The sequence below is a fragment of the Aethalodelphis obliquidens genome, unplaced genomic scaffold (assembly GCF_003676395.1).
Source record: "Aethalodelphis obliquidens isolate GAN/ISIS:26980383/991018 unplaced genomic scaffold, ASM367639v1 scaffold35, whole genome shotgun sequence".
NCBI classification, from domain to species: Eukaryota; Metazoa; Chordata; class Mammalia; order Artiodactyla; family Delphinidae; genus Aethalodelphis; species Aethalodelphis obliquidens.
In genome coordinates, this window is record NW_020837979.1 from 13,324,911 (window position 1) to 13,338,285 (window position 13,375).

Below are 13,375 nucleotides of genomic sequence, written 5' to 3' on the forward strand. Positions count from 1 at the left end.
GAATGAACAGGGGAGAGGGAACAGCGCTTCTCCAGGTCCAAAATTCCTGAAGTGAAAAGGGCTAGAGGGGTATCTGGGGCATGGTGGTGGCAATGAGTTTGCAGGCAGGGACAGGATCTTGTAGGGACTCTTTAGAATTTTAACTAGGGGAGACACAGGCCCAGATTTGTTTCTTATGCAGATAATGCCTTGTGGGGGACAACTGGAGGGGTCATATCTGGCTACAGTGAAGTCCCTTATTAGGCTATCGCAGTATCCGTATCAGAGCGAGGGATGACTGTATCTGAATCAGAACAGGTGGAGACAGATTCCCAAGATCCAGGCCTCAGTTTCCCCACTGGAGCACAGATGGTGGGGCGGCCCCCGGGTCTCTGCCTTGCCAACTGGACCACCTCAGGGTCCCCTGTGAGCGGCGGGGGCACCGGGGCGCGCAGAGGAACCTCCCGAATTCAGCCTGGGGCCCGGGGCAAGCGGGGCGGGGCGGGCCCCGCCGGTGCCCGAACGGCTCGCCGCCCAATCGCCGCGGGCCCGCCGTGCCCCGGGGGGCTGGGGCAGCCGCCGCCGCCGGAACGTGCCGCGGCTGCGCCGACGCGCCAGCGCCGGGCAGGGCGGCGGGCGCGTTCAGTCTGGCGGCGGCGGCCGTGCGCGGACAGACGTGCCCGGAGCGCCGCAGCCGCCAGCATCCGAGACGCGCCGCGCCGCCGGGCCGCGCCCGCCCGCCCCCCGCCATGGTGGCGTGGATCATCTCCAGGCTGGTGGTGTAAGTGGCCTTCTTCCCCGCGTCCCTTCCTTCCTTCCCCTCCTTCTCCGGCCCCCGGCCCCCGGGCTGCGCGTGCCCCTGCAGCGCCCGCCCCGGTCGTTCCGGCTATTAATACCCGGCGGCCGCTAAATTTAGCAGGTACAGTAGGTGCCGAGGTCGCGGGCGAGCGGGCGGCACTGAACGCGGCTGCTGCCCTGCGGGGCCCGGCCCGGGCGCGGGGGCCCGGCGGGCGGGGCCGCGAGGGCTGGGGGCGCACGGGGCTTCGCTGGGGTCCGCGTCGAGCCGCGCCCGGCCGCTTTGTTCCCCCGCTTGGTGGGCTTGGCCGAGGCCCCGAGTGAGTGCGCCGCGGGGACACGTGTCCCTCTCCTTGGGAAGAAATGTTGGCCTGGGGTCGCCCGTTGCCGCGCCCCGCCGCCACGCTTTTGTCAGGTGAAAATGACAGAGCCCAGAAGAGCCTGGGGCGCTGCCTGGAGGGATCGGCGCGGAGAAGGGCGGAGAGCTGGAGGCAGGGCTCCTAAGGGGGTTGAAAAATACTCCTCCTTTTTAGGGTTCTCAAATGGACAGCGGCCTAGGCAAGTAGGACGGAGGAGGACAGACCCGAATCTTGGGGTAGCCGCCCCGCGTCCCCTTGTCTGATTCCTTGGGCGGGGCGTTTGAAGGAGAGATAGAGACGGGCATCTCCGGGAATTCACGGGAAATTTCCAAGTGACAGACTGACGGTGGCGATGACACCTGCCAGGCCTTGCGGGAGAGCGCAGAGTCATCTGGGGTGAGGCCTTGTGTGAAGCCATTGCGGGTGGGCGCGGGGGCGTTTTGCTCTGTCAAGCCCCAGAGCCGAGTGGACCTTTGAAGAGCTCCTTCCCTCGTGGATTTGTTCTCCTTTGGAGGTAGACATGGCCATCTATTCCAGTCCCCCTCCTTTCCTAACCATCCTTGCCTGAGTCAGGACAGATTTGCCACCTGCTTGGGGAGCCGGGGTGAAATTGTTCTGGGGTGTGGGAGCCGGTGGTACCATTCCGGCTTTTTCTTTGTCTGAGGAAGAGGGGCTCCCGACTCTGGTTGATTGTGCGCCATCACTCCCCACGTTTGGGAACACCTCCCATCTCCTACCCTTCTTGCCTGATTTTCAAAGAAGCCGGTCAGGGTAGCCTTCTGAAACCATTCTCAGCATTGTCTCCTGGCCACCATTATGAGCTTTCTTCCCAAGGCCAGTGTATGTCCCTCTCGGCCCCCAAGTCATTCATTCCTTGCTGGCCTCTCCACAGCTGTTGCCACCTGCTGGGGATTTGTGCTGTACCTAGAGGAAGCATGTTAAATGTTTGGAAGATTCCTGCGGGCAGAGGTGGCATGAATAACCCAGGGAAGTGGCTGGCACGGCTGGCCCCGCCTCATGCCTGATCAAGGCCTGTCTTGCCTTCCGGGTGGTATTTTTTTTCTCCTGAAGTAGTGCCGTGATTGTCAGATTTGCAGGTGGCTTCTGGGGGGTGGGGGTGGGGGTGGCCTCAGGGTGGGCCAGAGAGTTGAGTTGGCCAGGCTGGAGGACTCACTCCCTATAGGTCCTCCTGGGCTGGGGCTGGAACACTGAGCAGCCAGGGTTTCTGGTCTGGGGTCCATGTGACCGTCTTTAATTTTATTAGCACCCACCCCCTGTATACTAGACAACTAAGAGGGGTGAAGGGGAGAAACATATGTTTGGGTGGGGTCTCAGGGACTAGCAGTTAACTTTCTAAAACAACCACACTCCCCAGAAGTGAAGAATTGCATTTCAGAGAATTTAAATGGCCGTGAGAACTGCCCCTCAGGTCAGCCCAGGACCCTGTGCTCCAAGGGAGAATTTGTGAGATTTGGGGTTGTTATTCCCACTATCAACTCCAAAAGGTCAGAGATAGGACCTATCCCTTCAGCCCCTAATTCTGTATAGAAACCCAACATGGATGTGTCAGTTGTGAGTTGTTAAAACCATTTTAATAGGCAGCACCTGTTTTGCGTAAATCATACCTGTTCACTATAGGAAAATTAGAAAATGTAGGTCCATAGATGGAAACTCATCTGCACTATTCCCATGCAGAGATAGCTAAGGAAAAATCTGAGAAGTATATTCGTCAAGCTGTGTTTCCCTAGGCATATATGCACATATGTTTATATTTACCATGCAAGGAAATTATCGACTCAGCCCAAATTTCCACAAACGTCTTAGCAAAGAGTAGAAATGCCATGTTTGGAGTCAGAAAACCCTTGATTCAAATCCCAGTTCTGCCTCTTGCCAACAGATCCCAGTTCACAGCTCAGATCACAGGAGATCCCAGTTTGCAAGCCCTAGTGAATCTCACTTTACTGTTGCAAAGATTTTGATGATACATGATTTCTAAATTGCCAAGTACCACAGAGGACATTCAGTCAATGAGTGTTCCCTCCCATCCTCCGAGAGAGGTTGTAAGAGCTCTGGAAAGGGCTTTCAGACATTATTCCTGCCGTTTTCCAACTGGCTTCTCTGAAGGCCCCTCAGCCTGAGTGGGCGGGCTCTGGGTTCCCAGCCCTGATTCCTTTTCTTTGTTTTATATACTGGGGTTCTATATAAAATATAATTTGGAAACTACATGGTTTTACTGCTAATAAAAACCACTGAGCCAGTCCTCCCCTCATCTGTAAAACTGTAGAGGAGTGTGCTTTTTGCCCAAGGACACGAGGTGAGCTGGTGAAGAACACAGGCTCTGGATTTGGGGGTCAGTGCCCTTTCCACCCCTGCCTGTCCTTGACCTAAACTGATCTCTTTCAAGCTTTCGAGACCTCTAGTATGGCATCCTATGATTTTGTCCACAGGTCCCTTTTCCTATAAGCAATCTTTTCATGGTTCCGTAAGCCTCTGTCCCATCAAAGAACATTTAAGGAAGACCTGTCACTGTGCTCTGAGGATGTGGGGGGAGCGTCTTCCTTCCATCCAGAGGCGTCAAGACAAGCTGATGGTGTCTGGGGACAGCCAGCTGTGATCGTGACTGTGTTGCCATGGGCTGTGAGCGTTTTTTAGGGCAATGGTGGTCGTTTTTTGCCCCTCCCACCTCTCGCCCCCTCCCAAGGCTCTTTTTTGAAGCACCTGGCACTTCAAGTGCACTCAGTAAAGGTTGGTTGTGTTGAGTGAGATCAGAGACCTTAGGATAAGCAGGGGAGCTGGTCATTGTCATCCCCTGGGGACAGAGGTTAGCGGGCATCGGGACAGGCTTGTGCCCACTGGGCAAAGCTGTTGGGATGGGAACCAATTTGAGACGCTGCCCTCTTGCCAGCTGTCTTCCTCCTAACTCCCTTGGCTTAGTTTAGGAAGAATTAAGGAAGAAATATTAGTGCAGTGGCAAGGCTGGCCTTGTTGAAACCTGGCTGATATCTGCATGGAACATGGGAGCTCATTTAGGACTGGTCTGCTCGCCTCCTTTAAAATACTTTGTTTTCTTTCCAAACAACTCAAGGCCTAGGTGTGGAAGCATTTCAAACTGTGCACTGGGGCGGGCATACAGAGGTCGCTCTGTGTCTTCTTGGGAGAATGCACTATCTTGAAGCATTTATTCCAAGGAGCAGGTTTTGCCTCATTGTCTCTGGACAGAATTTTGGCTGAGGCCCAGGATGTTGGCTAAATGGATCCAGAGCTTCCCACCACTTACTGGGTTAGTAGACCCAAACTCCAACTCACTGCATGGGGAAAAAGAGAGTCCTAATTCATAAGTAACCAATAGCTATGCCGGAAAATGTCATTTTCCCACATTGCACATCTTTAAAAAATGTTAGTTTTTGGAAGGTAGAGTCTGATGTTTAAAACAGTCTTGAGTTGATAGCTGAAGATCTAGCTAAGTCCTAGGACTGTCTCGAGCATGAAGTCTCTGTGCCCTGGGTCAGGGATGGACATGTAGAGAAGCCTGGAAGGAATGTGGGCTGTCCTCAAGATGTTCCTCAACGGTTGCAACACAAATGGAAAAAAAAGAAAAAAACATACACTCTTAGACATAAACTTACCTTTCTTTGGGGCCTGCTTTCAAAAGGGGAATGCAGAAAAATGATCCTGTTAATGGAGGGTTCAGGTTAGTTGATGATTTCTTTCCTGGCACTGGGTGTGGTACAGGGTAGGAGCTGGGTGATTGTTTCAGTTGAATTGTGAGAGGAAAGATGTTAGGTTCTAGTCCAAGTGCTGGTCTGACCCGCCTGCAGAATCCTGAGGGCAACTTGCACGTGCGCTGGGGCCCTGCTCCCGGTCTATGATACAATATTATTGGCCAGCATCATCTTGGAGGTCTTAATAATTCCAAGAGCCAGTGCTCCTCTGGGCCCCTTCCTTTCCCTCAAGTCCCCCAGCCGGCCTACATGCACTGTGTTTATTTATAAACCGGGGCCGTATCCTCAAGGAAGTGAAAACATCAACCTAGATTTCGCTGCTGTTCTTCTGCCCTGGTCTTTGTTTATTAATCCTGGCTGCCTGCTGGGAAGTAGCTTTTGTGCACTTCCTCCTGCTGTGTCTTGTTTCAAGGGTAGCTGACAAGTGAGGGTCTCACCTGGTTATTAATGGCTCAGTTTTCCCCTTCCTTCTAAAGCTAGCTATCCTCTTTGTAGTGTGTATTGTGGGGGGGGGGGGGGGGGGGGGGGGGGGGGGGGGGGGGGGCGGAAGAGCCCTGGGAAGAATGAGAGAAGGCGGGTCAGACCCTCAGTAGCCACCTAGTGAGGCTGCCATTTTGTGTTGTGTATGTGTGTCGTGTGTGTGTGTATGTGTGTGTGTGTGTGTGTGTGTGTATTTTCCAAGGGATTTCAAGAGGCTTGGGGATGGGGTAGACTTGGCCGTGCAGTAGTCAGGGTATATGTTACCTTTGCAGTTTTATTGCCAACAATGAGCTGTGCACATGCCCAACCGGTGACCAGGATTCTTGGTGTCTGTGGGAATTTTTCCGAGAACCAACAGGACGGGGTTTGCATTTGGGCCATGAGAATATTTTCCTCTCACTTCAGGGCCTTGGGAAGGCCCTGATGGATTGGAAGATGGATAGTTACATACATACGGGTTTGTTCTGAACTCTCAGATCTCATCCGTCTTCACATAGAAGCACACTGTTTTCCCTCTGGGTTGTTTTAGTCACACCCAGGGCCTTTCCTTTGATTTTAGAGAAAAAGTAAATATAAAGGACCAAGTATCTGGCACACAGTAGGGGTGTCTGAAGGAATCTTGACAGTTAATCTGGTATTATAGGCCCTCAAGCATGACATATGTACCTAGACCAGGATGGCTAGTAGGTTTTATCTCTTTTAATTGATGGGAGGCTGCCTGGGACCTGTCTTGAGATGGGGTATGAAGCTGAGTTGGGCTCAGTGGGGAAGGAGACCCCTGAATTATTCGTGCAGGGATGATGGTAACGGGGGCACACATGTTGGCTCAGTATTTGCTCCCCCAGGACTTATTTGGTGGTCCAGTGTTTAAGACTCCGTGCTTCTGCTGCAGGGGGCGCTGGTTCAATCCCTGGTCGGGGAACTAAGATCCCACATACCGCATGGTGTGGCCAAAAAAAAAAAAAAAATTAAAAGTTTAAAGTATTTGCTCTCCCAAACTCGGCCTGTTCCTGATCACAGAAGGTCTGTCCCACTGTCAGAGTTTTAAGAAGCTTCCCTAAGTTAGTAGACAGGAGGAGCATCCTTTAACTGAGTTAACATCCCCTCCTGACACCCTGCCCCCACCAGGCTTTGTCAGTCACCTGGCAGTTCTAGGCCATAGGTACCTCCTTGACGCCAGCACAGGGAGCTGTCCAGCCAGTGGCTCTCCAGTCTGCTCCTTTGCTCTTAGGGTGATCACACATACGCCACATTTTCCCTTTTTCCTTTGCCCTTCACCCATCGCAGCTCAGTTACATTCTACCTTGGCTGCTCTCATGTAATTGTGCATTCACATCCTTTCCACCTCCTTTAGGGATCTGTGGATGGTACTCTGGGCTTCCAAATGCACTTCCCATTCCCCTCTGGTCACATACCCCATCCTATCACCCTCCACTCAGCCATGGAGGTGGGCGGGGACTCAGGCCTAGCGACACATTTCCTTGGGCACAGAGATTGGTCCAGAGGTGGGTCTGTGGCCCAAACGGAACCCCTAGATCCTTCCCCAGGGTGTCTTGATTTGAAGCTGGGAGAGGAGAGCCTTGCCTATGGGACCCAGAGCTGGAAAGATGTGAAGGTGAGGCTACTGGTGGCTGCCTGGCACATGGAGAAGGCATGGTGAACAAAGGGGCGAAGTATGACAAAGCAGAGGTAAACAGAGATGAGATACAGGCACAGAGAGCCGGGAGCTGGCTTGATTCTGGTGACTCAGGCCCCGGTTCCTGCAGCTCCTCGTTTAAGGCCTTGATCTGCCCCATATCCTAGAATGAAGGCCTTGAGTAGTGCTTGTGTGAATTAAGCATTTACTGTAGTGGTGAGGATGGACTGGGCTATGCTGCGGTAACAGCTCTCAAATCCCGGTGGCTGGGGACAGCACAGGTTGGTCTCTTCCTTTACGCTGCCTGTGCGCTGTGGGTTGGCAGAGGCAACCTGCTTACTGTCGTCACCAGAGGCTCAGGCTGACGGAGGCCTCTTTGTCTTAGGGCGCTATCATTGCAGCACAAGGCACCAGGATTCACTGGAGTAGGGAAGGAAAGATGGAGAGTCATGCACCAGTGCTTAAGGACCTCTAACCGGGAGTGACACGTGTCACTTCTGCCCACATTTCATCAGCCCAAGACAATCATATAACCAAGCCTGAATTCAAGTGGGTGGAGAATTACAGTCTGACTAAACATCTGTGAACAGCCCCAGTGGCCACCGTATATGTTGAATGAATGAATCCTAACCAGCTTTGCAAACCTATAAATGTCCTTTTTTGTTGAAGTTGGTGTAAGATGGTTTTTTTTTTTTTTTCTTGCAACTGGGACAGTCCTAACACACTCCTTTACCTCTTCATGTTAGAAAAATCTCTCACTCTCCTTTTCACCTCTTTTCTTTATCTTGTTTCTGAGTTTTAAAAGGAAGTCTTAATTTTGAGGAGAAATCAGCAATTGCAGAGGACATGCTATTCCATGGATAAAGACCTTGAAGGTGCCCTACTATTGTCATTACACTCTCCATGTTGGCCTCCATCTACCTTCCTCCAGGAAACCTCCCTTGGGGCCCCTAACTGAAGAAAGAGTTCTGTTCCTGGGGCCCCAGTGTGGCATTGTCACTTTGTACCTTGTGACGTGGTGGTTTGTGCCTTTACCTCCCACATCTGTTTCTTAGTCTCCCTCTGCGCTCTTCATGGGTAGTAAGTGCCCAATGAGTATATGTTGGCTCACGAATGAGTCAGGACCTCTCTATTCAAAGAGTGGTCTGTGCACCAACCACATCAGCATCACCGGGAGCTAGTTAGGAATGCAGAATCCGGGGCCCCACCCAAGGCCCGGGGAATCTGCATTTTGACAAGACCCCCATGAAACTTGAGAAGCACTGAGTCAGGATTCAGGGTGTCATCATCTCCCCTGCGAAATGAACACAAATGGACTTGCCTAATATTCCCACTGTTGGCTGTAAATGGGAATTCAATCCCAAGTCATCCATTTGTGCTGGATTGTGGTTCATCCCTCTGATTCCGAGAGGTCCCAACCCTGATTTGTATGAGTTCTGAATAGCCTAACTGGATTCCACCAACCCAGCGCTCAACTACGAACCTTTCACAAGTGGGCTGCCGAACCGTGATCTATGTAAAATTTAGTTTTGCTGCAACTGGGGTTTAAACCGCCAAGACAATGCCCGTCAGACAGAATATTGCGGTGAGCAGCTCGTGCTATTCAAGAGGGTGGGTTACAACCCACCGTGAGAAAGAAGCTGGAGAAACACAGTCGACTCACGCTGGGGACTCACGGTGGGTTTACAGGAACATGAAAGGACTTTTTCTCATGAGCACATGAGGCCAAGAACCACTGGTCCCTAGATGCCCCTCCTGAGGAAGTCACAGGACCCAGTGGGCTCTGTAAATGCTTCATGCCAGACACTGTGTGCTGCGGAATCCGGGCGTGTCCGTGAGTCCTCTCAGCCCTACCTTCAAACCCTCCCTGCCCAACCAACTCCCACCTCCACTGCCACCGCCCTGTTCCAACCCCAAATTATTGCTCTCCTGGACCATTTCAAAACTCTCCTAATTGCTTTCCCTGCTTCTACTCCCATCTCTCCAACGTCGACGTTGTTTAAAATGTAAGATAGGGGAATTCCCGGGTGGTCCAGTGGTTAGGACTCCACGCTTTCACTGCTGTGGGCGCGGGTTCAGTCTCAGGTCGGGGAACTAAGATCCTGCAAGCTGCATGGCGCGTCCAAAAAAAAAAAAAAAATGTGAGATAGGTCTTACATAGAAAACAAACTTATGGTTACCAAAGGGGAAAGGGGGTGAGGGACGGATAAGTTAGGAGTTTGGGGCTAACATACAAACTACTAAATATAAAATAGATAAACGATAAGGACCTACTGTATAGCACAGGGGAACTATATTCAATATCCTGTAATAAACCATAATGGAAAAGAATATGAAAAAGAATAAATATATATATTTGTATAACTGAATCACTTTGCTGTACACCAGAAAGTAACACAACATTGTAAATCAACTATATTTCAATAAATAAATTAATTAATTAAATATAATAAAGGAAAAAAAGTTTTTTAAAAACCCATAAAGTAGGTCTTAGCTTTCCCCTGCTGTTTAAAAACTGTCTAAAAGGGCTTCCCTGGTGGTGCAGTGGTTGAGAGTCCGCCTGTCGAGGCAGGGGACACGGATTCGTGCCCCGGTCTGGGAGGATCCCACATGCCGCGGAGCGCCTGGGCCCGTGAGCCATGGCCACTGAGCCTGCGCATCCGGAGCCTGTGCTCCGCAGTGGGAGAGGCCACAGCAGTGAGAGGCCCGCGTACCGCAAAAAAACAAAACAAAACAAAACAAAAAACTGTCTAAAGAACTCCCGTCACACTAAGAATAAAATTCAGACTCCTTACCATTGTCAGCAAGACTCAGCAAGGCCTGGCCCCTGCCCACTGCCCTGACCTCACCTTGTACTGTTCCCCCCTCACTCGCTCAGTCCCATCATGCTCACTGTTCCTAGAAGGCGACAAGCTTATCCCACCCAGGGGCCTTTGCACTTGCTGTCTCCTCTGCCCTGAACACACTGCCCTGGATCATGCATGGCCCTTTCCCTCTTTCCACTTAGGTCTCTGCTTACATGTCACCTATTCAGGAGAGGCCTCTTTTGACCACCTTCTCCAAGATACACCCCACCCACACCTCTGTGCTTTTGTCCCTCCCTGAAACTATGCTTCTAATTCTTTTGCTTGCTTGCTTCTGGTCTGTCTCTCCACTAGGATTTGTTCTCCATGACGTTTGAGACTTTTATCTTGTTCACAGCCGTTTTTCCCAGCAGTTCTAAGCTCATAAAACATGTTTAAAATGTATACGAATGATGACTTTGTATTCCCTCTGGGGTTAGAAGATCCTTTCTTAAACCTAGGTTTGTAGAACCTTGATTTGTGACCATGGCAAGTAACCTAACCTCTCTAAGCCTCAGTTTTCTCATCTGTAAATTGAAAGATTTGATTTCTATTTCTGGCAGTATAGAAAACTATATAGTCTGAAACCCCTCCCTACTAAAACTGAATTGAACATTTTTCTAAAAATCTTGCATGAAATACAACAGCGATCCCCTAAAAGTATAGCAGAGCTTTTAAGTAAGTAAATTTGCCAGGAGACAAAACAGAGAGGCAATCATTTTGCAAGGCTGTAAACCAGTACTGTAGCAGCTGCACGACAGACTACCCTGAGATTTAGCTTAAAACAACAGACGTTTTGTTATCATCTCTCCTGGCTCTGTGGTCAGGAAGTTGGACAGGACACCAAACACAAAACTCATTTCTGCTCTATGATGTCTGGGTCTCAACTGGGATGATGCAAATGGCAGTGGCAGACTGGCTGTCTCTTTCTTTTTTTTTTTTTTTTTTGCGGTACTCGGGCCTCTCACTGTTGTGGCCTCTCCCATTGTGGAGCACAGGCTCCGGATGCGCAGGCTCAGCGGCCATGGCTCACGGGCCCAGCCGCTCCTGCGGCATGTGGGATCCTCCCGGACTGGGGCACGAACCCGTGTCCCCTGCATCGGCAGGCGGACTCTCAACCACTGCGCCACCAGGGAAGCCCTGTCTCTTTCTTTTTAAAAAAAGAAATTATTTATTTTTATTTATTTATTTTTGGCTGTGTTGGGTCTTCGTTGCTGCACGCGGGCTTTCTCTAGTTGCGGCGAGTGGGGGCTACTCTTTGTTGCAGTGCGTGGGCTTCTCATTGTGGTGGCTTCTCTTGTTGTGGAGCATGGGCTCTAGACGCGCGGGCTTCAGTAGTTGTGGCATGTGGGCTCAGTAGTTGTGGCTCACAGGCTCTAGAGTGCAGGTTCTGTAGTTGTGGCGCATGGGCTTAGTTGCTGCGCGGCATGTGGGATCTTCCCAGACCAGAGCTTGAACCTGTGTCCCCTGCATTAGCAGGCGGATTCTTAACCACTGCGCCACCAGGGAAGCCCTGGCTGTCTCTTTTTGTGTGTTTTAAGGCCTCTTCATTTGGTCTTTCTATGTGATTTCTCCAGCATGGAGGCCTCAGGATAGTCAAGTTGCTTACTTGGTAGCTCAGAACTGCAAGAATGGGTGTCCAAGAAGCATCGATAGAAACTGCAAGACTTTTTACGAGCTGGTCTCAGAAGTCCCAGGATGATACTTCTGCTGCATTCTATTGGCCAAACAAGTCACTTAAGGCCATCCTAGATTTGAAGAGAGGGGGATCAGACTACCTCCCCATGAGTGGGGTAGCAAATAGTTCGCAGCCATCTTTAATATACCACACTGGAGGACTGGCCTAACTTGGTTTTAATATCTCAATAGAGAAAAGAGGGGCCTTGAGTCTGTGGGGTATTAAGTCAGAGCTGAACGTTGGCATAAAGTTCAGACTTGAAGGGCGATTCTGCAGCATAACCCTTAGTAAAAGCATAGACCCCCAAGCACTGAGAGATGACAGTGAAGCTTGTCTGTCTTGCCCAGGGTTCTTGGTGGAGGGCAAATCTCCCTTGGGAATCTGAAACCATTTTTGGACCTGTCCTCATCTGGCTTTGGGGTTTAACACGTTCTGCACGGTCTGCGTACCCTTAGCTGAGAGATTAACATAAACATTGGTCTTGGGCCAGCGTAACTCCTGGGACATCTGACAGAAATTAATCCAGTCTCTCTAAGAGCTCTCAATACACATCATACAGAATTAGCCCCAAAGCACATGAATTCATACTCCAAAATTACGAACCCCGCTCCTAAGCAGAAGTTAACAAACACTACAAGGCAGGATTAGCCCTCCAGAAATAAATAAACAAATAGGTCAATAGCATACCCATATTAATTGTATATTATTTATATAAAGTAACTATTAATACTTGGAGACCTTAGAATAAATCTTTCTAAAATGAAAAAGTAAAGAACATACAAGAAAATAGCAGGTGTCGGGCTGGAGCAGGGAGAGGAATGGGCCCACGGGAAAAGAAGCAATTCTAAAAGTAAAAAATAAAGCATTAAAATTTAAAACCCGATGGATAGTTTGAAATGATGAGGGATTGAACACCAAGGGGGTGATGTTTTCCACCCCGCTTCTTGGAGCTAGAGGGGCTCTTAGTGATTTCAGGCTCTTGTTGACAGACAAGGAAGATGGGGCATGAGGGTTTAGTTTTAGGTCCTTCATCAAGGTCAGTAACATGATCGGCTAGGCCAGGACTTGAGGCCAAGTCTCCAATTTCTGAAAGTGTTTTGATGTGGAAGAAAGAGGTTTGTTTTATGTGGTTAGAGGCTTGGACTAGGACTCGTGGGCGATTAGAAGACAAACTCCTGTCATGATAGAAGGAAGAGTTTTCTAGTAATTGGTGCTGAAGTGAGGCAATGAGCCCCTGGCTTCCAACCCTAAGACCTTCCAACTCTGAAACTTTAGGATTTTAATCTTTTCCCTTATTATAGTGGAGGAAGAGAGATACGAGTTGTTGGAAAGATTCTGTTTTTCAGTGGGTAGGCCTTCTATCCTTGTTCGAGAGTTATTGATTCATTGCTCGATTGACTCATTCATTGATTAACTGCTCATTTATTGACCATTTGCTTTGTGCCAAGCATACACTGGGCACCAGGGATCGAGAGATGAATGAATTCCAATTGCATCTTTGAGAAGTTTCTGAGTTCACATAGCCAGTCAGTGGGGAACTTGGACTTGGATTCCAGTGTCCTTCCTGCCGGGCCAGTGTTCTTTCCGTTGGGTGGTTATTTTGTGGGTGTGTGTGAACGACTTTTCTGGCTCTGGTTGGAAATTGTAGGGAGGAGCCCTTTCACAGGGGAAGTGGTACATCTGATGTGTGAAAGGAGATTAAACCACTGCTGTATCTCTGCCTGGGAGACACTGTGGCAGCCAATGTTGAGAAAGAAGAGGAGGCAGAGGAGAGGATGTGCTGCGTGAATACAATCAGGGACAAAGAGATGGGTAAAGTTGAGCATCCTTATCCACTGTATTAGTCTACTATTGCTGCTGGAAGAGGGAACCACAGAGTTAGT

The 13,375-nt window shown here is 50.1% G+C and overlaps 1 protein-coding gene across 12 annotated transcripts in view; it reads left to right on the plus strand.

Annotated features, from left to right (window-relative positions):
• The first annotated feature begins 554 nt into the window (after window positions 1-554).
• REEP1 (receptor accessory protein 1) overlaps window positions 555-13,375 on the plus strand; it is a 129,948-nt gene continuing 117,127 nt past the window's right edge. For 3 of the 12 annotated variants that reach the window (XM_027129142.1, XM_027129140.1, XM_027129138.1), the window contains exons 1-2: window positions 555-760; window positions 1,308-1,529. In XM_027129142.1, the coding sequence (XP_026984943.1) occupies window positions 1,486-1,529 (44 nt within the window). In that variant the 5' untranslated portion in view covers window positions 555-760; window positions 1,308-1,485. The remainder of the gene's footprint in view (window positions 761-1,307; window positions 1,530-13,375) is intronic. The other 9 variants (XM_027129148.1, XM_027129149.1, XM_027129143.1 and 6 more) reach the window with 8 other exon arrangements.